The 20,864-nt window shown below is 43.5% G+C and overlaps 3 protein-coding genes across 8 annotated transcripts in view; all 3 read left to right on the plus strand.

Annotated features, from left to right (window-relative positions):
• The window catches only part of LOC127530970 (proteoglycan 4-like), a 50,252-nt gene extending 36,891 nt beyond the window's left edge, over positions 1-13,361 (plus strand). The window contains exon 4 of the mRNA XM_051938976.1: positions 12,100-13,361. The gene's annotated coding sequence lies outside the window, so the exon portion shown is untranslated. The remainder of the gene's footprint in view (positions 1-12,099) is intronic.
• slc25a46 (solute carrier family 25 member 46) overlaps positions 1-20,864 on the plus strand; it is a 46,584-nt gene that overhangs the window by 6,389 nt on the left and 19,331 nt on the right. The window lies entirely within an intron of this gene.
• slc31a1 (solute carrier family 31 member 1) lies at positions 7,578-19,265 on the plus strand. The gene is made up of 5 exons (XM_022223224.2): positions 7,578-7,744; positions 13,368-13,501; positions 13,577-13,646; positions 13,740-13,908; positions 17,947-19,265. Exons 2-5 carry the CDS (start codon positions 13,370-13,372, stop codon positions 18,146-18,148), a joined length of 573 nt encoding a protein of 190 aa, XP_022078916.1. The 5' UTR covers positions 7,578-7,744; positions 13,368-13,369; the 3' UTR covers positions 18,149-19,265.

The raw sequence follows: 20,864 nt of genomic DNA on the forward strand, positions 1-20,864 counted from the left end.
TTGGAATATTGCTTTTTCATTTTAGTTTTGAGTCAAAAAGTGCAGCCATGACTTTGAAATGCAAAAGCATTTCTGCTAATGCTTTTGAATTTGAGTTTTGAGTCACATTCGCTTCCATAGTTCAGCACTGCTCAGCACAGCAGCACGTCTCCTGTGGAACACCTGCGTTAGCATGCGCTCATGGTGCATTCAAAGACGGCTCGGGAAAACACGTTACTGGAGAGGTTTAAATTAAATAGACTATAACTGTGACTTTTGCCAAACAGAACCAGAAACCATCATCCACCTCTTCTATCAATGCTCATACAGTAAAAACCTCTGGAATCATCTACAAAACCTAATCCAGAACAAAACCGGACACAGGATCAGCCTCCAGGAGAGCCACATCCTCTTTTACTTTGAAAATCCCTCCATACCTTACAGCCTTTCCCTTTTGTTGCAGACTATCATCATGCTGGGCAAATTTCATATTCACAAAACGAAATGGGCAAAGAAAAACCAAATGGAAAATACTTTGAAAATGAACTCAAACAGTACTTTAATAAACAAGTCTGAAATTTTTATGGCTTTGTTGTTTGATGATGATGTTATTGTATTAAGAACATGACATCCCTGCCCCAAACCACATGTACACACGTACAAACGTTTTACAGCTAAAACCGATGAAAGGACTGTTTTGCAGAGCTTCTTTCTCCTGCTCCCTTTCTGCAGGTCAGGTACCGGAGTAAGTTTGGCAAACACACCAATGACAACACCTGGAATGAATGTGTTCTTCAACTGTGCTCCCCAAGCAGAAAAACATCCTCCGTTCCAATCTCCTCCCGACGATGTGACTGTTGACACCTTTGGAGCTTGTTTTGTTGATGCCTGGAGAATCACCCTTGCAAACTCTCAATAATAAAATAATTATATTTATATTAGCGCTTTGTGCCTAAAAAGACAGTTACAGTACAGAGAAAACAAGAACAAAGCAACTTTAACATGCAAAGATAAAAAAAACAAGACTATAGAATCAAACCTTCACTGTGCCGTGTGATGAATCAGGTAGGCCTCCATTGTTTTTCACAGCTAGAAGGTGGGAGCTTCGTTAAATGATGGTACAGCCATCTCTGACCAAGCTTGAACGGCACACATCACATCACCTTCAAAATCAAAACGGAAAAAGAGGTCAAGAGGTTTTCTTCCTTCAAATTTCTTCCAACCTTCTTCAACAAAACTCCTATTTTGATGCATATCTGTTGATAATGAACCAAACTGCTTAAACTGTGAATAACCTTGTTTGCAAACTATTGAACATATTGAACGTGCGTCTGGAGTAATGTTTAGCAAACAGCCAGAGCGAGCAAGAAGCAAAAAAACTTTACACAGTTCTTTCCAAACAAACCGTGTAAGTTGTGTGACCTGTTGGCTGCAAACAATGTTTGCAAGACTGCGGAGGACAATGATGCCCTCACTTACAATCCCTACATCAGTAGGTCCATCATCTGACTGTCCCTGGTTCCGCACCAAGTAAATCTTCATGACCTCCTCTGCCAACTCCTTTTCTAAACCGTCAGGAGCATCAGCGACCATCTGCAGACATGGGGGAGAGAACTGGTTAGAGATCACTTCTGGTCTGCATGTTAAGGACAGACGTACAAAGAGTTATGGCTCGGTATTTTCTAGAGATGTAACCATACAAAAAGTTCATATCGCAGTTATTGTAACAAAATTATCACGATTGTTATTATCATAAGATTGTTTAGTATGCTCAAAATGTTCAAAGTACTTATACAACAGTCAGCTCCAACCAAACGATTTGATTGTACAAGAGTCATTTGATGAGTGACGACATACAGCAGTGGTCCCCAACCTTTTCTGTGTCACAGACCACATGACAGTCTTTCCTCAGAACGTGGAGCGCTGCTGCTCTTTATGACAAACTAAGTATGTACCAAGAAGCAGAGCATCTGTTCTCCATTTCTGGGACTTCAGCAACAGTTAAAAGCAGTAATATTTGCAGTGATGGGGGAAGTGGCTGCGGTGATTATCTTTGGCACTCAGCCTGCATACTCATGACTACGACCAAATCACAGCCATGACGGTAGAGGACAACATCACTCCCTCTACTGTGACATTGCTTAATTAATTTCCCCTCAGCATCCTAAAAAAACCACCAAGAATACGTCCAGACTTCAGTCTTTGTGGTTTTAGTGGAGGAAAAATCTCCGGGGCCCTTCCACCATGTTGTCAGGGGCCAAACATAATAAATTGTGCATTCACGTCTGTGTCAGGAGTTACTGCTCTCCACCATCAAAGTGCAGTAATCAAACATGTTTGTAATGAAAATTAAAATTTGAAACGGTAATACAAACATTCAGGGATTTTACCGTGCTTTATCATTATACTGATAACATCCATCATTGGGAAAAATGTATTTTCTTCTATTTTATGATGAATGTAATTTACTAACATCCCAAACTACTCATTGTGCTGCTGATTTCCCTGTTTGTCTTACAGTTGTTTGTGATTACCTGAGTTAAAACTTGCAACACTTTTAGAAATTCAGAAAACTGTACTAACCTCAAACTCCCTGATCAAAGCACTTGCATCTTCTCCCAGATGATCAATGAGACCCTGGATGATGATCTCTCGTGTTCGCTGAATGGGATTCCATTCAACTATCAAAACCTTTATTACTCTGCACATTTCAGTAACATTTGCTCTACTAGTCCAGCATTAATGTCAAAACAGTTTCAAATGAATTGATTTAAGAGAAAAGAAACTGAAGAAAAATACGAGTTACAAAGAACTGTTATAGACGGCAATAAAACAGAAGAAATAATATGAGACATAAGCAATAAAATAACAGGAGGGAAAGTCAGAGGGGATAAAGGTCAGTTTTCTGATCAGGACAAATGAGTACCATAAAGCAGTGTTGGTAATAAGTAACACATAAGCAGAAAAATATCACACAGCCACGTGACATTACGATTAACACAATCATTAAACAAAACCGAATATGGGATAGGATTACATTTTATTACCTGAAGTAGGACACTCATTCGATGCCGTTCTCCTGCAGCACCTTTCTTACTTGGAACAGGAACCACAGTTTGGGGGAGTAGAAGTCCAACTTTGACATGAATTTTGGCTCCAGATTCAGTGTGGTGATCCTCTGAAACTCTGCACTGACCTGCAATAAACAAGAGAAAAGAAAGAAAACTCACCCTTCAAGCTGTTATCATTTCAATTTCAAACAAGTAAATACGCTCCAAACAGAGATCAACAGGATGGATGCAAGTTTTACAAAGCTTTGAAAAGAATGTAAAACTGACATCTTCAGATATCTTCTGTCTGTAATGTCTACGTCCACAATTGTGTTTCAAAAAATTAACTTACTTGGGAAACATCAAACAAGGTCGGCCGTCGGTCAGCGATCTCTCTGATGCTCATCTGCAGGCTGATGACATCATTTCTTCTATGTGTAAATGTGCTGCACATTAAGCCCTTGATGGCTGTACCGTCTTTCTTCTTTGACTCTGTGATTAGCTGCTGTCGGTCCAGCTCTTGTTGCTCCTTACCGTTTCCTCCAGGATAGTGTGGGAGAAACACGACTTCTCCTTTTCTTGCTTTCTTTATATTCTTTGTGGGTTCCTTGTCATCAGAGTGTTTGTTCTTCAGTGAGTTGCAGGTAACCTCAGGAACTCCACGACTTCGAAGCTTTGATCTGAAATTTCCCATCTTGTACTTCAAACTGTACATCCATCCAATCCAGCCATTATGGCTGCCTGGTTCTGTCAAACATGGGTTCTGTTTGACTGAAGCCTCTGCCACTTCACCAGTCTGAAGGCTTGTGGGGTAGGCTGTGTACCTGTACATGTAGTCTGCTAGTTTCTCCATGATTTCAGACTTGATCTGAGTATTAGCACAGCACCGTCTTCAGCAAATTGTTCATTGGCATTTCTCAGTATTGTCTCTGTTGCCACAGAAAACAGTGGAATGATAACTCGATCTGGCCATAATGTCCTGTGTGGACTTGGGCTGGGCGATAAATCGAATTGATTAATTCGCATTTTTAAAACCTGACGATTTGAAAATTTGCCAAATCGTAAAATCGAGGTGAGCTTAAATATATAAGAATACAGATTCTTCTCCTGCCTTTCACGACTTGTGCACTGGCGTTTGCTTCCTCTCATCTCCTTCCACCAAAACACTCACCCCCCCGTCATGGCGGACAGAACAGCAGACGAAGAGTTTCTCCCATTTTTTATGAGATTAACTCAAAGATCTAAAACTTTTTCCACATACACAATATCACTATTTCTCTCAAATATTGTTCACAAATCTGTCTAAATCTGTGATAGTGAGCACTTCTCCTTTGCTGAGATAATCCATCCCACCTCACAGGTGTTCCATATCAAGATGCTGATTAGACACCATGATTAGTGCACAGGTGTGCCTTAGACTGCCCACAATAAAAGGACACTCTGAAAGGTGCAGTTTGGTTTTATTGGGGGGGTCCACTCCTCTTCAATGGCTGTGTGAAGTTGCTGGATATTGGGTGAACTGGTACACTCTGTCGTATTCGCCGATCCAGAGCATCCCAAACATGCTCAATGGGTGACATGTCCGGGGAGTATGCTGGCCATGCAAGAACTGGGACGTTTTCAGCTTCCAAGGATTGTGTACAGATCCTTGCAGCATGGGGCCGTGCATTATCCTGCTGCAGCATGAGGTGATGTTCTTGGATGTATGGCACAACAACGGGCCTCAGGATCTGGTCACGGTATCTCTGTGCATTCAAAATGCCATCAATAAAATGCACCTGTGTTCTTGGTCCATAACAGACGCCTGCCCATACCATAACCCCACCGCCACCATGGACCACTCCATCCACAACACTGACATCAGAAAACCGCTCACCCACACGACGCCACACACGCTGTCTGCCATCTGCCCTGAACAGTGTAAAACCAGGATTCATCCGTGAAGAGAACATCTCTCCAACGTGCCAGACTCCATCCAATGTGAGCATTTGCCCACTCAGGTTGGTTACGACGACGAACTGGAGTCAGGTGGAGACCCCATGAGGACGACGAGCAGCAGATGAGCTTCTCTGAGACGCTTTCTGACAGTTTGTGCAGAAATTCTTTGGTTCTGCAAACCGATTGTTTCAGCAGCTGTCCGAGTGGCCAGTCTCAGACCATCTTGGAGGTGAACATGCTGGATGTGGAGGTCCAGGGCTGCTGTGGTTACACGTGGTCTGTGGTTGTGAGGCTGGATGGATGTCCTGCCAAGTTCTCTGAAACGCCTTTGGAGACGGCTTATGGTAGAGAAATGAACATTCAATACACCAGCAACAGCTCTGGTTGACATTCCTGCTGTCAGCATGCCAAATGCACGCTACATCTGTGGCATTGTGCTGTGATTAAACTGCACCTTTCAGAGTGTCCTTTTATTGTGGACAGTCTAAGGCACACCTGTGCACTAATCATGGTGTCTGATCAGCATCTTGATATGGAACACCTGTGAGGTGGGATGGATTATCTCAGCAAAGGAGAAGTGCTCACTGTCACACATTTAGACAGATTTGTGAACAATATTTGAGAGAAATGGTGATATTGTGTATGTGGAAAAAGTTTTAGATCTTTGAGTTCATCTCATAAAAAATGGGAGCAAAAACAAAAATGTTGCGTTTAGATTTTTGTTGAGTGTACACTTAATGCCAGAGCTGTACACCAGAACAGGAAACTATGGATCAGTTTACATGTTAGCTTCTGCTTTGTATGAATCATCTGTCTGATCATACATGGATCCAATGTGTGTTAAATGGTCCTTGTTCCCCACCCTCCTCTTCTCCATACCTCCCTCTCCAAGACCACTGTCTCCTTATTTCTGCTCTGGGGGTTCATCTAGGTTCTGGAAAGCGACTTCAGACAATCTGACTGTAATTGGTGCTATATCAATAAACTTGAATTGGACTGAGATGTCTTGGAGATCTTCAGTTTTTTCTCTACCTGTCTCTCACTCATGATGGCTGCCTTTGTGGCTTCACATAATTCTTTAGTTTTTGGCGTTATGTGAGAGCTGACAGCTTGTGAGTTCTGCTATGGCTTGAACATCAGCAGGAAACCACTCTAGACCTTTACATGTGCTGCTGATGACATGAAATGACCTCTTATAGACCCTGGAATACATCCATCCATCCATCCATCCATCCATCCGTCCATCCGTCCATCCATCCACCGCTTTATCCTCACTAGGGTCATGGGGGGTGCTGGAGTCTATCCCAGCTGACTCGGGTGAAGGCAGGGGACACCCTGGACAGGTCACCAGTCTGTCACAGGGCTACATATACAGACACACAATCACACTCACATTCACACCTACGGACAATTTAGAGTAACCAATTAACCTCAGCATGTTTTTGGACTGTGGGAGGAAGCCGGAGTACCCGGAGAAAACCCACGCATGCACAGGGAGAACATGCAAACTCCATGCAGAAAGATCCCAGGCCCAGGCCGGGATTTGAACCGGGGATCTTCTTACTGCAAGGTGAAAGTGCTAACCACTTCTCCACTATGCAGCCCCCCTGGAATACAAAGAAACTGAAATATGTCAGACAGGACATAAAGTATTATGGAATCAGATGCATTTAAAGTCCTGTTCATTGTATTCTTCAGGTAATATACCTTTAGTGGTACCAGGCATTAAAATGAACAAGAAATTAAAGAAAACAAGGATGGTCTGATCATTTCATCCATGACTCTATGTAGGTTTACTGAAGTTACTTCTGAGTTGTTACTAATTATATACATGAATAAAACTAAAACCTTGCTTCTCCTTTTTTCTTGACAGAGGTCAAAGGAGTCTGACGATGTGCCAGTGATGGTTCAGTAATCTGCAGAGAAACAGAAATAAGATAAGAAACATGCTGAGACTTTGGACTGAAAACTGCTTCCTCCTGCAGCACGTTCTGTTGAACACCTTCACCTGGAGCATCAGAGACACGTTTTAACTGGACATCTGGTCCAAAGATCAGACAGGAGAACAACGGACACGCTGTACAAGCTGCTGCTAAAGTTCCCTCCTTCTGGATCAGTTCATGACATAAAGCTGCTGCAGCTCCTGATCTGCTGTTTATGGCTGCAGCCTCTCAGGAGACCAGTCATGTGTTCACACATTTATGGAGTTTGTGCATTAATAGGTGTCAACACCCAGGTTTTTAACACTTTTGTGTGTTAATGTCCGTTTTTTAAAACTTTTGTGTGTTATCTGTGTTTTTGACACTTTTGTGTGTATATCCAGGTGAACTGTTGCCAGTGTTTTGGACCAGATAAATTAATTATTTCAAGAATTATTTTATTATTGTTTCTCTTCTTGATGATGGAGTAAACATACCTGAGTTTAATTTTTTTTCCACCTTCACATCACGTGGTGCGTTCAGGAGCTCACATGATCACGTCACTACAAACGCTGTGTACGTGGCCCACAAAAGCCCGCCCCTGATCCAATAACTCGATCTGTGATTGGTCCACTCTTTTGTTGCCCAGCCTCTTTTAAGCTCCTCCCCTTGCTCTACGTAAAGCCGTGATGACGCAGCTGGCGGAAGCGGCGCGGCAGACAGTGAAGAGTTGCGGAGATACCGACTTTCTTCTGCTTCTTTTCTTCTCCTGTTTTATTTTACTAGAACCGGTTTAGTTTCGTGTTTCTGAGGAGGAACGAAGGAAGAAAAGAGGAGCAATTCCCGCGTCACTTCCAGGTAAACTCAGCACCTGTTTTCCTGTTTAAGCAGCTCTGTCAGTGACCTCTGCTGTTACCCGCTAGCACACTGTTGCTACTGCACCAAACTCCATAGAAAATCAGGGCACCTGAAGAGTTTTTGCTCTTGTGCCTGAAACATACATTCAAGAGACAAGAACTTGTGATTGTTCCAGAACCAGACTGGTGTTGTAGTAAATTCGGCTGGATGCATTTCACCTGCAGGGTCCTTATTCCCAGAAGTCATGGCTCTTATTTACCTGGTTTAACCGCATTTCCTCTCTCTGTTCAGCTCCGACAAACTGATAGGATTTAAAAGGAGTCCGATTCTAAAGTGATTACCAGCAGTGACTGCTGGATGTCGTGCACACCGACTTAGAGAGCGGTTCGTGTGCTGCCTGAAGAGGTGCAAATTTAAGTCTTTCCCGTGCACGCACACGCGCGCTCGCAAGACGGCATTAACTTGACAGGTTTTTGGTTGGAGGCTGGTTACCTGAAGTGGCATCACTGAGCTGGAAATGAAGCAGAACCAGTCTAGAACCGGTCCAGAACAATGGAGGTAGTGTGAGACGAGGAAATAACAATAACAGAGAGCTCAGTGGGACAAGGAAGTCCTCAAACACTCAGGTTAGACAAACATTTCAGAGATGACAGTCTGGATCTAATAACAGAAAAACACTGTGATTAACTCTCAGTCTCCTTTAATCAGGATCAGATTAGACCTGGACCCAGCGCTCAGATTAGACCTGGACCCAGCGCTCAGATTAGACCTGGACCCAGCGCTCAGATTAGAGCTGGACCCAGCGCTCAGATTAGAGCTGGACCCAGCGCTCAGATTAGACCTGGACCCAGCGCTCAGATTAGAGCTGGACCCAGCGCTCAGATTAGACTTGGACCCAACGCTCAGATTAGACCTGGACCCAGCGCTCAGATTAGACCTGGACCCAGCGCTCAGATTAGACCTGGACCCAGCGCTCAGATTAGACCTGGACCCAACGCTCAGATTAGACCTGGACCCAACGCTCAGATTAGACCTGGACCCAACGCTCAGATTAGACCTGGACCCAACGCTCAGATTAGACCTGGACCCAACGCTCAGATTAGAGCTGGACCCAGCGCTCAGATTAGAGCTGGACCCAGCGCTCAGATTAGACCTGGAGCTAAAGCTCAGATTAGACCTGGAGCCAACGCTCAGATTAGACCTGGAGCCAGCGCTCAGATTAGACCTGGAGCCAGCGCTCAGATTAGACCTGGACCCAGCGCTCAGATTAGACCTGGACCCAGCGCTCAGATTAGACCTGGACCCAGCGCTCAGATTAGAGCTGGACCCAACGCTCAGATTAGACCTGGACCCAGCGCTCAGATTAGACCTGGACCCAACGCTCAGATTAGACCTGGACCCAGCGCTCAGATTAGACCTGGACCCAGCGCTCAGATTAGAGCTGGACCCAACGCTCAGATTAGACCTGGACCCAGCGCTCAGATTAGACCTGGACCCAACGCTCAGATTAGACCTGGACCCAGCGCTCAGATTAGAGCTGGACCCAGCGCTCAGATTAGAGCTGGACCCAACGCTCAGATTAGACCTGGACCCAACGCTCAGATTAGAGCTGGACCCAGCGCTCAGATTAGAGCTGGAGCTAAAGCTCAGATTAGAGCTGGAGCTAAAGCTCAGATTAGACCTGGACCCAGCGCTCAGATTAGAGCTGGACCCAGCGCTCAGATTAGAGCTGGACCCAGCGCTCAGATTAGAGCTGGACCCAGCGCTCAGATTAGAGCTGGACCCAGCGCTCAGATTAGACCTGGAGCTAAAGCTCAGATTAGACCTGGACCCAGCGCTCAGATTAGACCTGGACCCATCGCTCAGATTAGAGCTGGACCCAGCGCTCAGATTAGAGCTGGACCCAACGCTCAGATTAGAGCTGGACCCAGCGCTCAGATTAGAGCTGGACCCAGCGCTCAGATTAGACCTGGACCCAGCGCTCAGATTAGAGCTGGACCCAGCGCTCAGATTAGAGCTGGACCCAGCGCTCAGATTAGACCTGGAGCTAAAGCTCAGATTAGACCTGGACCCAGCGCTCAGATTAGACCTGGACCCATCGCTCAGATTAGAGCTGGACCCAGCGCTCAGATTAGAGCTGGACCCAACGCTCAGATTAGAGCTGGACCCAGCGCTCAGATTAGAGCTGGACCCAGCGCTCAGATTAGACCTGGACCCAACGCTCAGATTAGACCTGGACCCAGCGCTCAGATTAGACCTGGACCCAGCGCTCAGATTAGAGCTGGACCCAGCGCTCAGATTAGAGCTGGACCCAGCGCTCAGATTAGAGCTGGACCCAGCGCTCAGATTAGAGCTGGAGCTAAAGCTCAGATTAGACCTGGACCCAGCGCTCAGATTAGACCTGGACCCAGCGCTCAGATTAGAGCTGGACCCAGCGCTCAGATTAGACCTGGACCCAGCGCTCAGATTAGAGCTGGACCCAACGCTCAGATTAGAGCTGGACCCAACGCTCAGATTAGAGCTGGACCCAGCGCTCAGATTAGAGCTGGACCCAGCGCTCAGATTAGACCTGGACCCAGCGCTCAGATTAGACCTGGACCCAGCGCTCAGATTAGAGCTGGACCCAGCGCTCAGATTAGACCTGGACCCAGCGCTCAGATTAGAGCTGGACCCAACGCTCAGATTAGAGCTGGACCCAGCGCTCAGATTAGACCTGGAGCTAAAGCTCAGATTAGACCTGGACCCAGCGCTCAGATTAGACCTGGACCCAGCGCTCAGATTAGAGCTGGACCCAGCGCTCAGATTAGAGCTGGACCCAGCGCTCAGATTAGAGCTGGACCCAGCGCTCAGATTAGAGCTGGACCCAGCGCTCAGATTAGAGCTGGACCCAGCGCTCAGATTAGACCTGGACCCAGCGCTCAGATTAGACCTGGACCCAGCGCTCAGATTAACTCAAATCCTCTAGTTTGAGGCCATAAAACCGTAACCATAGAATCCAACATGATAAACGTCTGAAGGGTCAAAGGTCAGGGCTTCTGTGCTCTGATTGGCTGCTGAGACCGGTGTCAGACACTTGGAGGAAGGTGTACGTGTCAGAGCCAATGAGCAGTGACCTTGACCCAGTAGGTCATCGTCCAGTCAGGTGACTGACTGATCAGTAGGCCAGCAGCCAGGTGTTGGTTTGACTCAGCTTCAGCTTATGACTATTTATTAAATATTACTAGTTTTTAATTATTAGTTATTCCTTTTTATTTTTGTGTTGAGGAATTATTGTTATTAGTGTTATTTAGTTATTATTATTAGTTATTGTTATGTATTAGTTATAATTGTACAGCATCTGTATTTCATTAAACAGTCTGAGGGACTGTCGGTTCTGCTGTTTGATTACAGAACCAAAGGAGAACTACACAAACCAGCACTTATTATTGGGTTAGTATTCGGTTATTATTAGGATATAGTTTGGTTATTTCTCCTGTTTTTAGTCTAACTTCCAGTTGGATGATTTCATCTGTTTCTATTTATTCTGTTTCTATTTATTCAGTTTTTCTTTATTGTGTTTTTATTAACCACGCCGAAGGGTACGTCGGCGGGGTTATTGCATTTGGTGCGGTATCTGGCTGGGTAAGTATGTCTGTATGTATGTGGCTATGTCCGTTCCGATATCTCTGCAACCGCTGAAGTCAGGATAATCAAACTTGGCACTGAAGATCAGTCTAAGGTCCCCTGCTCAGTTGTGAAGTTACAGGTCAGCAGATCAAGTATGGAGGGAGATACGTACGATGATCAAAATTGATACATATTGCATCGGTTGTATAGGGAGGACAGGGTTTTCGCCAGCAGAGGGCGTGGTTCTGCCCTCTACTGAGGGCTCATCTAGTTCATTCTCTTTTTCTTTTTTCTGTTTTTCTTTATTGTGTTTTTATTGATTCTGTCGTAAGTCTCTGGTGGTTCTGCAGGTCCGGCTGGTCTAGTTCTTGTACCACAATTCTGGTTCTGGACAAAACCACCTCTATGTTCCAAATTAAGACTGATGCTGACTCGCTCAAACAGAACATGTGTTGCCGACGGCAACAGACGGTCTTCTCGTTAATGTTAACGACGCTGTGATCTAATTGGCTGAAAGCAGAAAGCAGCTCAGAGCGCTCTGATTGGTCAGTTCTGCTTCCTGTAGCCTCGGGGCTTGACAGCCAATCAGATTACAACAGGGCGTCTGCTTGGTGATGTCACACCGTTACCTTAGTTACGGCTCAGCAGCCGGCTGGTTAGTGCTGTGATGTCACCAGCGTTCAGTCTGAGTCTGAGTTTGAATGAGTCGACATCAGCGAGAGGACAGAGAAGCTCCGGTCAGTCTGCAGGCGTGTTCAGGCGTGTTCAGGCGTGTTCAGGCGTGTTCAGGCGTGTTCAGGCGTGTTCAGGTGTGTGTTCTGGCATGTGTTCTGTAGGGGTGTAACGGTACACAAAAATTTCAGTTTGGTTCTCAGTTAAGGGGAAAAATGGAATAAAAAACCTGCTGATATCAGAGCTGGTCTGACTTTCTGGCTGAAATGTGGATGAGAAAGAACTTCATAACGGGCTCTATCACCTAAAGTAGGAAATGGATTTTAAAGTAATTGCTTTTAAAAAAACAAAACAAAAAACATTTAGTTAGGCTCCTGTTTACCAGCATAAATATACTAGTAGGCTAAAAAAAAATACACCATCAAGTCATTTATCTGTAGCAAAGAGCAGTAATGTAAAGTTAACATAAGCTGACCTTCATCAGAAGTTTAAAACCTCAGTTCTGAACAACGGAGTATGGCCGTAGATCTGCTGCTATGAAAACACCATGGACTTGGTTATTGCTTTAGCCCGTTCTGAAATGCTAGGCAGGGTTTGATGAAATGATGCTGGGAGCATCGTTTGTACAGTTCTCTGTTTTTTCCTAGCAGTGGGGATAGCTACACTTGGAAGGAGCTTTTTCTAATGTGTGTCTAAGTTTGACGTGTTGCTGGATGCACAGCTGAGGACCGCTTCAGTGTCGGCGTACGGCTTTCATCTTGTCCACTTGTTCTTCTACTTTTTCATACTTCACTGGGAAACCGAAGTGATCCCAAACTGGTGATTTTAATGATGCCGGAGCATCTTCCAGCTCTAGCTTCTTCTCATTGTTGCTAGCATTAGCCATGAAATGCCGACAGGAGAATAAACGATCCGTCACATCCTGTGGCTCCCTGGAAACTCCTGCTTTTTTTCTTTAGTTCCACAATACTGCGTGACTGTGAGCCAGAGAAGATCCACCGCAGCTGTGGGCACTATGAAGTTTTAGGTTTAAAACGACTGTGTACATTCTTAATAGTCTTAAAATGTTCATATCACGGTACGCTACCGTACCGAACGGTTCGGTACGAGTAAGTGTACCGTTATACCCCTAGTGTTCAGGCGTGTGTTCAGGTGAATGCTGCTGCTTGTATCTTTCTATTAATGGCTGTTCCCTGGATGTGGTTCTCGTTCCTGATGATCCACCAGAGGGACCTTTAAGATCCTTCTGGGTCCCTGTAGTGCTCAAGGAGATCAGAACTAACCAGGACCAATGATTGCTCACACTAGGATACATCTCATGATACTGCTGATTTTGTTTCCGTAGCGATGGATCACATGAGTCACAGTGGCATGGACCACAACGATCACCAGCATCACACCATGGCCACGACCACCATCAGCGGCCACGACCACGGAGGAGGAGGGGACAGCGGGGACCATAGCTGCCACAACAACATGGTGAGGGGCGGGGCTTATGATGTACCTGAGTTCCCTGCAGGTGTTGGCGTGTTAACGTTAGCTGTTGTTGTCTAGATGATGACCTTCCACTTCGGCTACAACGTGGAGCTGCTGTTCAACGGGCTGCTCATCAACTCACCTGGAGGTCAGCCGGAGGGAGGGAGGGGCGGGGCTTACATGTGTCACATCTGTTCTGTCTACCTGTACCTGAACGTTGCCCGTCCTCTCGTCCAATCAGGGATGGTCGCGGCTTGTATTGGTGTCTTCCTATTGGCCGTCTTGTACGAGGGGCTGAAGATTGGCCGTGAGGTTCTGCTGCGGCGCAGTCAGGTCAACGTGCGCTACAACTCCATGCCTCTCCCAGGGGCTGATGGGACGGTGCTGATGGAGACGCACAAGACAGTTGGGTACGTCGCTACGCTAATGCTTAGCTCATGCTAATGATGCGAGCAGAGCAGGAGGAGCCACAGACAGAAGCTAACAGGAAGTGTTTTAACCCTCGTGTCTTTGTATGGGTCAACTCGATCCGTTTTAAAGTTTGAAAATATGGAGTGAAACTTCTGATGTCCACATTTTTAACATTTTTGGGAAATTTTTGAACATTTTTTGGTGGAAAAAAAGAAATGTTAAAGTGTTTCTTATGAACATTCCCATAAAAATACCAACCAAAATCCAGTAAATTTCTCTGGATTTTGCTTGATTTTTATGTAAATGTTCTTAAAGAAAATACCAGAAGCTTTACTGGTGTGTGTGTGTGTGTGTGTGTGTGTGTGTGTGTGTGTGTGTGTGTGTGTGTAACCACTTTAGAATTTTTTAGGATTTTTTGGAAGATTTTTACTCATTTTTTGAAAATATTTACAGTACAAGATTTTTTTTTGCCAAATTTGGGTGATTTGTTTTTAAAATAAAATTTCCCAGGGAAACTTTTAAAGGAATTATTGGAATTTTCTTCCTGAAGGTTTTGCAAATTTTCAGAAATTCTAAAATGTTTTTGCTGATTTTTAATTTTTTTCAGACAAGGAAATGATATTTTTTGGTGCCCATAAATAAAGAAATCAGGATGGTTTATAACCTGAACCCAAACAGTGTTTTTTTTTCTAAATGTTGAGAATAATAACATTTAATGACAGGAACATTATGTCATTTTAGTTTTAAAATGTTAGAGTACACTTGTTTATAGTGAAAATCTAGATTTTTGTGTGACAAACTGAAACTTTTATCTCAGTAGGTTAATTATAGTCTGACAGAGTTCTGCTTGTATCATAGTAAAACTGAAAAAAATCTATTAAATAACGTTAAGTGTTTGGAAATTAACAATGAAAGAAGTTTTTACAATGTAGTCTCAGACAGGAACTCCATTTTATAAACATTTGCTGCGACGTTGAAGCGTTTATTTTGAAAATGTTCTGATTTAAAATGCTGACATTAAAGCATTTTATTTTGAAAATGTTAGTTTAAAATACTGACGTTGAAGTGTTTTATTTCGAAAATGTTGCGGTTTAAAATAGTGATGTCACCAATTGTGTCAACCAATCAGAGCAGCCCCAGTGTGGAGTCGGTCTGAGACGACGAATTAGAGCAAGTTTGAGATATAAGTTCTTATGATGCGTTTCCTGCCTGCTCCTTGATCGACAGCAGCTTGAAGGGGGTGGAGCTTCCTGTTGGAACAAAGTCCCACCTCTCCAGGTTGTCTCCCAGGTAACGGTCTTTAGTCCTGGTCCTGGTGCTGGTTCTGGTTCTGGTTGTGGTCTAGGTCTGGGAACCTCTGATCAGCTTGTTCAGACAGATTTTGATCACTGATCAATGAACTGGTTATGAGTGTTGGCAGGCTTTGATTGGAGGACGTCTTTTCTTCTTCGGTGGTGTTAACCCTTTGACGCCCCACAGGGGTCAAAAGTGACCCCTGTGGGGCATCAAAGGGTTGATTATGGTTGCTGTAGTAGAATCCAGCGTGACTTCCTGTATTCTGCTAAGTGAGTTTAATGATGCTAACAGTTGGTAAAGTAGCTGCCATACTGCTGATGCTAATGCTAACCCTACACTGTAGTATGGGAACACAGCTAAAGGTTAGCTAGCTAATCCAGCAACAGAAATACAGGCTACTGCTAACTGCTAGCACACCATTTAGCTTCTTCACTGTTAGCATCGTTTACCTTATGGTTCTGTCTTTAAAGCTATAATGCTAATTCAGAGTTATGACAATGTGCTGTGCTACCGCTGTAACATGAGCATCTACATTACTAATAGTAGTAATACTACAAACATTTAAGTCTACATTACTAAAGATAGTAGTACTACAGGCATTAACATCTACATTACTAATGATAGTATTACTACAAACACTAAAGTCGTCATACTAATGATAGTAGTACTACAAGCATTAACGTCTACATTACTAATGATAGTAGTACTACAAACATTAACATCTACATTACTAATGATAGTAGTACTACAAGCATTAACGTCTACATTACTAATGATAGTAGTACTACAAGCATTAACGTCTACATTACTAATGATAGTAGTACTACAAGCATTAACGTCTACATTACTAATGATAGTAGTACTACAAGCATTAACGTCTACATTACTAATGATAGTAGTACTACAAACATTAACATCTACATTACTAATGATAGTAGTACTACAAGCATTAACGTCTACATTACTAATGATAGTAGTACTACAAGCATTAACGTCTACATTACTAATGATAGTAGTACTACAAGCATTAACGTCTACATTACTAATGATAGTAGTACTACAAGCATTAACGTCTACATTACTAATGATAGTAGTACTACAAGCATTAACGTCTACATTACTAATGATAGTAGTACTACAAGCATTAACGTCTACATTACTAATGATAGTAGTACTACAAGCATTAACGTCTACATTACTAATGATAGTAGTACTACAAGCATTAACGTCTACATTACTAATGATAGTAGTACTACAAACATTAACGTCTACATTACTAATGATAGTAGTACTACAAGCATTAACGTCTACATTACTAATGATAGTAGTACTACAAGCATTAACATCTACATTACTAATGATAGTAGTACTACAAGCATTAACATCTACATTACTAATGGTAGTAGTACTACAAACATTAAAGTCTACAGTAGTAAAGATAGTAGTACTACAAACACTAACATCTACATTACTAGTGGTAGTAGTACTACAAACACTAAAGTCGACATACTAATGGTAGTAGTACTACGAATATTAGCATCTACATTACTAATTCCAGTAGTAGGGCTGGGCGATATGACCAAAATTTTATATCCCGATACGATATACATCACGATATAGCATATTTTTGGTAAATTCAATGAATGAATGGCACCGGGCAGCGGCATACCTTACAAAGTACGGTAGTCTGATCCTTGTCGGTCTTTTTAAATCCAAACCACCGCCATATGACAGAAGTTCCCCCTCTTTTAGGTACAAGCTCGTCGGTGTGAGCTGGTTGTTCGTCATCTTGTTGTTTAGATTGTTCTTCTGAGTCGAGTCCACCGTCTTCCTCCATAGCTGTTTATGTTTTAGCAGTGTTGCCAACTCCTCAGTAAGGAAAGCCGCTGTTGGCTGTCCTAAAAGTTGCTAGAAGTCGCTAAATGACGTCATCTCCTAATGTGCATATTTCCCAGTTTGCATGTAATTGTAATCAACGTTGTAGGAGAGAGGAATAACGTTGTGGAAGAGACCAAAAAGTGAGTATAAAACACCCAAAATATGTTTTTGAACTAGAGGCTAAATGCTGTGGTTTATTTTAGTATGACAGTGAAGAAACATTTTCATTTATATCCCGCTCTGTTAGTCTGGATGGGATCTGTAGTGACTTTGTCCATGCACGATTCATCTGCCGTCTGGCCGCGGAGTGATGCGTCCTCTAATCAGACACTGGGTCTGCTGTGGGGTTACTGGACTGACAGCCTGTGCTCTGGGAGGGGGAGGAGCTCACAGCAGCACCTGCTGCTGGTTGAAAACAGTAACTGCAGAAGGATCCCAGTTTTCCTGTCAGTCTCCAAAACGGCAGAAAAAGTATCTAGATTTGTCGCTAGTCGCTTTAGACAAAAAAAGTCGCTGGGACACTTTGGAAAGTCGCTAGATTTAGCGAGAAAGTCGCTAAGTTGGCAAAGTGGGCTTGCCGTAAGGCACGTCGGTGACATAAAATTCTGCCGAAAAGCGTGTTTTGCAACACTGCGATATAAACGATAGGATCTTCACATAAAATGATAGACATTTTCTATCGTCCAGACAATATCTATCGTCATATCACCCAGCTCTAGGCAGTGGTACTACAAACACTAAAGTCTACATTACTAATGATAGTAGTACCACAAACATTAGCATCTACATTGCTAACTGCACTAACCCTTCTTAAAAGTGTATTCCAAGCAGAAACATTAACCAGCTTCTTGTCTTCCTTCCAGGCAGCGGATGCTAAGCCCCGCCCACTTTCTGCAGACACTGCTCCACATCATCCAGGTGGTTGTCAGCTACTTCCTGATGCTCGTCTTCATGACCTACAACGGCTACCTCTGCATCGCCGTGGCGGTCGGCGCCGGCATGGGCTACTTCCTGTTTAGCTGGCGGAAGGCGGTGGTCGTCGACATAACTGAGCACTGCCATTAGCTAGCGTGCTAGTTAGCATCACTTCTGCTGTTCACAATCGATTAACGCTAACTAACACCCTCACCCTGTTAGCATGCTAGCCGTATGCTAGTATGACTAAAACAAAGTTAGCTCGTAAACTGACACACTAAATTACGAATGTTACCTGGTAAGCACGGTAACCCCAGTCACACTGTAGGTTAGCTTACATGCTAACAAAGTTAATCCTTAAAAACGTTGTCGTCGCCATAAATGTTTCTTTTGTGGACTTCCTGTTGGTGAGCCAGCTAGCCAATCAGAGCTCGGCTCACTTCAGAGGTTTCTGATAGGCCAAATCAATTTATTCGTTGTTGTTTTTTGTGCCATGACAACTTGACTCATTAGAATATGTAGCTTAAGAAGAGCCACCAATCAGAAAGCAGGATTAATTCTTGGATCAGTTAAAAGTTCATTGATCAGGAGACGTTAAAATCTGTCTTCGTGAATCGGTTGCTGCTGATTCATCGACCGATCAACTGAACATTATAAGAGAGAAGAGTTGTAACTTCTCCTGTGTTTGTGTTTAGTTTATGTTCCGTTCCTTTGAATCTGTAAATGTATAAACACAGAAGCATTTTAAAAACATTTTAAAAGACATCCAGAGCGGAGCCATCAGACGTTTGATGGAGATCACTGTAGAAACACCTTCACGATCCTTTTTAAAGAAACCATCATGAACCTGTCGACCTGATCAGAAGATAGAAGGTTCTCTGGCCTTAAAGCCGCCGCCTGCTGCCTTACTAGCCTCACGTCCTGCTGGGGGCGCTCTAACGCTCTGCTTCAGTCTGTGTGTCGTAGGAATGTCTGCGTCTTCACTGTCGTGGTTTTTACTTTATTGGAGTGGATTCACACTGAAGGGGCGGAGTCTGATTGTGGACCAATGAGATGCAGGGATAGATGGTTACTGGAGTTCTGTATGTTTAGATAACTTCTCTATGATCACGTCTGCTTTTAGAACGTTGTCCTTCTGGTGAGCCTCCATGGTAGAATATGAAGTTTTATGATGTCAAACGTCTGTGAATGAAACGGTTTTATCTGGACTTTAAAGTGTTTTAAATGTCACAAATGCTGGAATCAATAAAAACTGAATCAAGTAGAAGCTCTATGTCGGCTCCTTTCTAACTGAAACATAATGAAGCTGGGACACACTGCTTCCTTCTTAACCCTCATACACACGTGGACAAAATTGTTGGTACCCCTCAGTTAAAGAAGGAAAAACCCACAATTCTCACTGAAATCACTTGAAACTCACAAAAGTAACAATAAATAAAAATTTATTGAAAATTAAATAATCAAAAACAGCCATTACTTTTGAATTGTTGATTAACATAATTATTTAAAAAAACAAACTAATGAAACAGGCCTGGACAAAAATGATGGTACCTCTATAAAAGATTGAAAACTATTTGACCAGAGTGACATGATTAACTCAGGTGTGTCATTTAATTGACATCACAGGTGTTTCCAAACTCATAATCAGTCAGTCTGCCTATTTAAAGGGAGACAAGTAGTCACCCTGCTGTTTGGTGAACAGGTGTGTACCACACTGAACATGGACAACAGAAAGCGAAGGAGAGAATTGTCCCAGGACATCCGAAAAAAAATGATAGACAAACATCTTAAAGGTAAAGGCTATAAGACCATCTCTAAACAGCTTGAAGTTCCTGTGACAACAGTGGCTCATATTATTCAGAAGTTCAAGACCCACGGGACAGTAGCCAACCTCCCTGGACGTGGCCGCAAGAGGAAAATTGACGACAAATTGAAGAGACGGATCGTTGGAATTGTATCCAAAGAGCCCAGAGCAACCTCCAAAGAAATTAAAGGTGAACTCCAAGGCCAAGGTACATCAGTGTCAGATCGCACCATTCGTCGTTGTTTGAGCCAAAGTGGACTTCATGGGAGACGACCAAGGAGGACACCACTGCTGAAAAAAACTCATAAAAAAGCCAGACTGGAATTTGCAAAAATGCATGTTGACAAGCCACAAAGCTTCTGGGAGAATGTCCTTTGGACAGATGAGACCAAACTGGAGCTTTTTGGTAAGGCACATCAACTCTATGTTCATAGACTCAAAAACCAAGCATACGAAGAAAAGAACACTGTCCCTACGGTGAAACATGGAGGAGGCTCAGTAATGTTTTGGGGCTGCTTTGCTGCATCTGGCACAGGGTGTCTTGAAAGTGTGCAAGGTACGATGAAATCTGAAGACTATCAAGGCATTCTGGAGAGAAATGTGCTGCCTAGTGTCAGAAAGCTTGGTCTCAGTCGCAGGTCATGGGTCTTCCAACAGGACAACGATCCAAAACACACAGCCAAAAACAGCCAAGAATGGCTGAGAGAAAAGCGTTGGACTATTCTAAAGTGGCCTTCTATGAGCCCAGATCTGAATCCCATTGAACATATGTGGAAGGAGCTGAAACATGCCATTTGGAGAAGACACCCATCAAACCTGAGACAACTGGAGCTGTTTGCTCATGAGGAGTGGGCCAAAATACCTGTTGACAGCTGCAGAACGCTCATTGACAAATACAGAAATCGTTTAATTGCAGTGATTGCCTCAAAAGGTTGTGCAACAAAATATTAAGTTATGGGTACCATCATTTTTGTCCAGCCCTATTTCATTAGTTTGTTTTTTTAAATAATTATGTTAATCAACAATTCAAAAGTGATGGCTGATTTTGATTATTTAATTTTC

The sequence above is a fragment of the Acanthochromis polyacanthus genome, chromosome 18, assembly GCF_021347895.1.
Source record: "Acanthochromis polyacanthus isolate Apoly-LR-REF ecotype Palm Island chromosome 18, KAUST_Apoly_ChrSc, whole genome shotgun sequence".
Taxonomy (NCBI): Eukaryota; Metazoa; Chordata; class Actinopteri; family Pomacentridae; genus Acanthochromis; species Acanthochromis polyacanthus.

What these genes read in the sequence shown, in the direction of transcription:
- slc31a1 (XM_022223224.2), top strand. Translation starts at nt 13,370, where the DNA reads ATGGATCACATGAGTCACAGTGGCATGGACCACAACGATCACCAGCAT. An exon ending in ATAGCTGCCACAACAACATG is followed by an intron (nt 13,502 to 13,576) that starts GTGAGGGGCGGG and finishes GTTGTTGTCTAG; the next exon opens with ATGATGACCTTCCACTTCGG. An exon ending in GAGACGCACAAGACAGTTGG is followed by an intron (nt 13,909 to 17,946) that starts GTACGTCGCTAC and finishes TCTTCCTTCCAG; the next exon opens with GCAGCGGATGCTAAGCCCCG.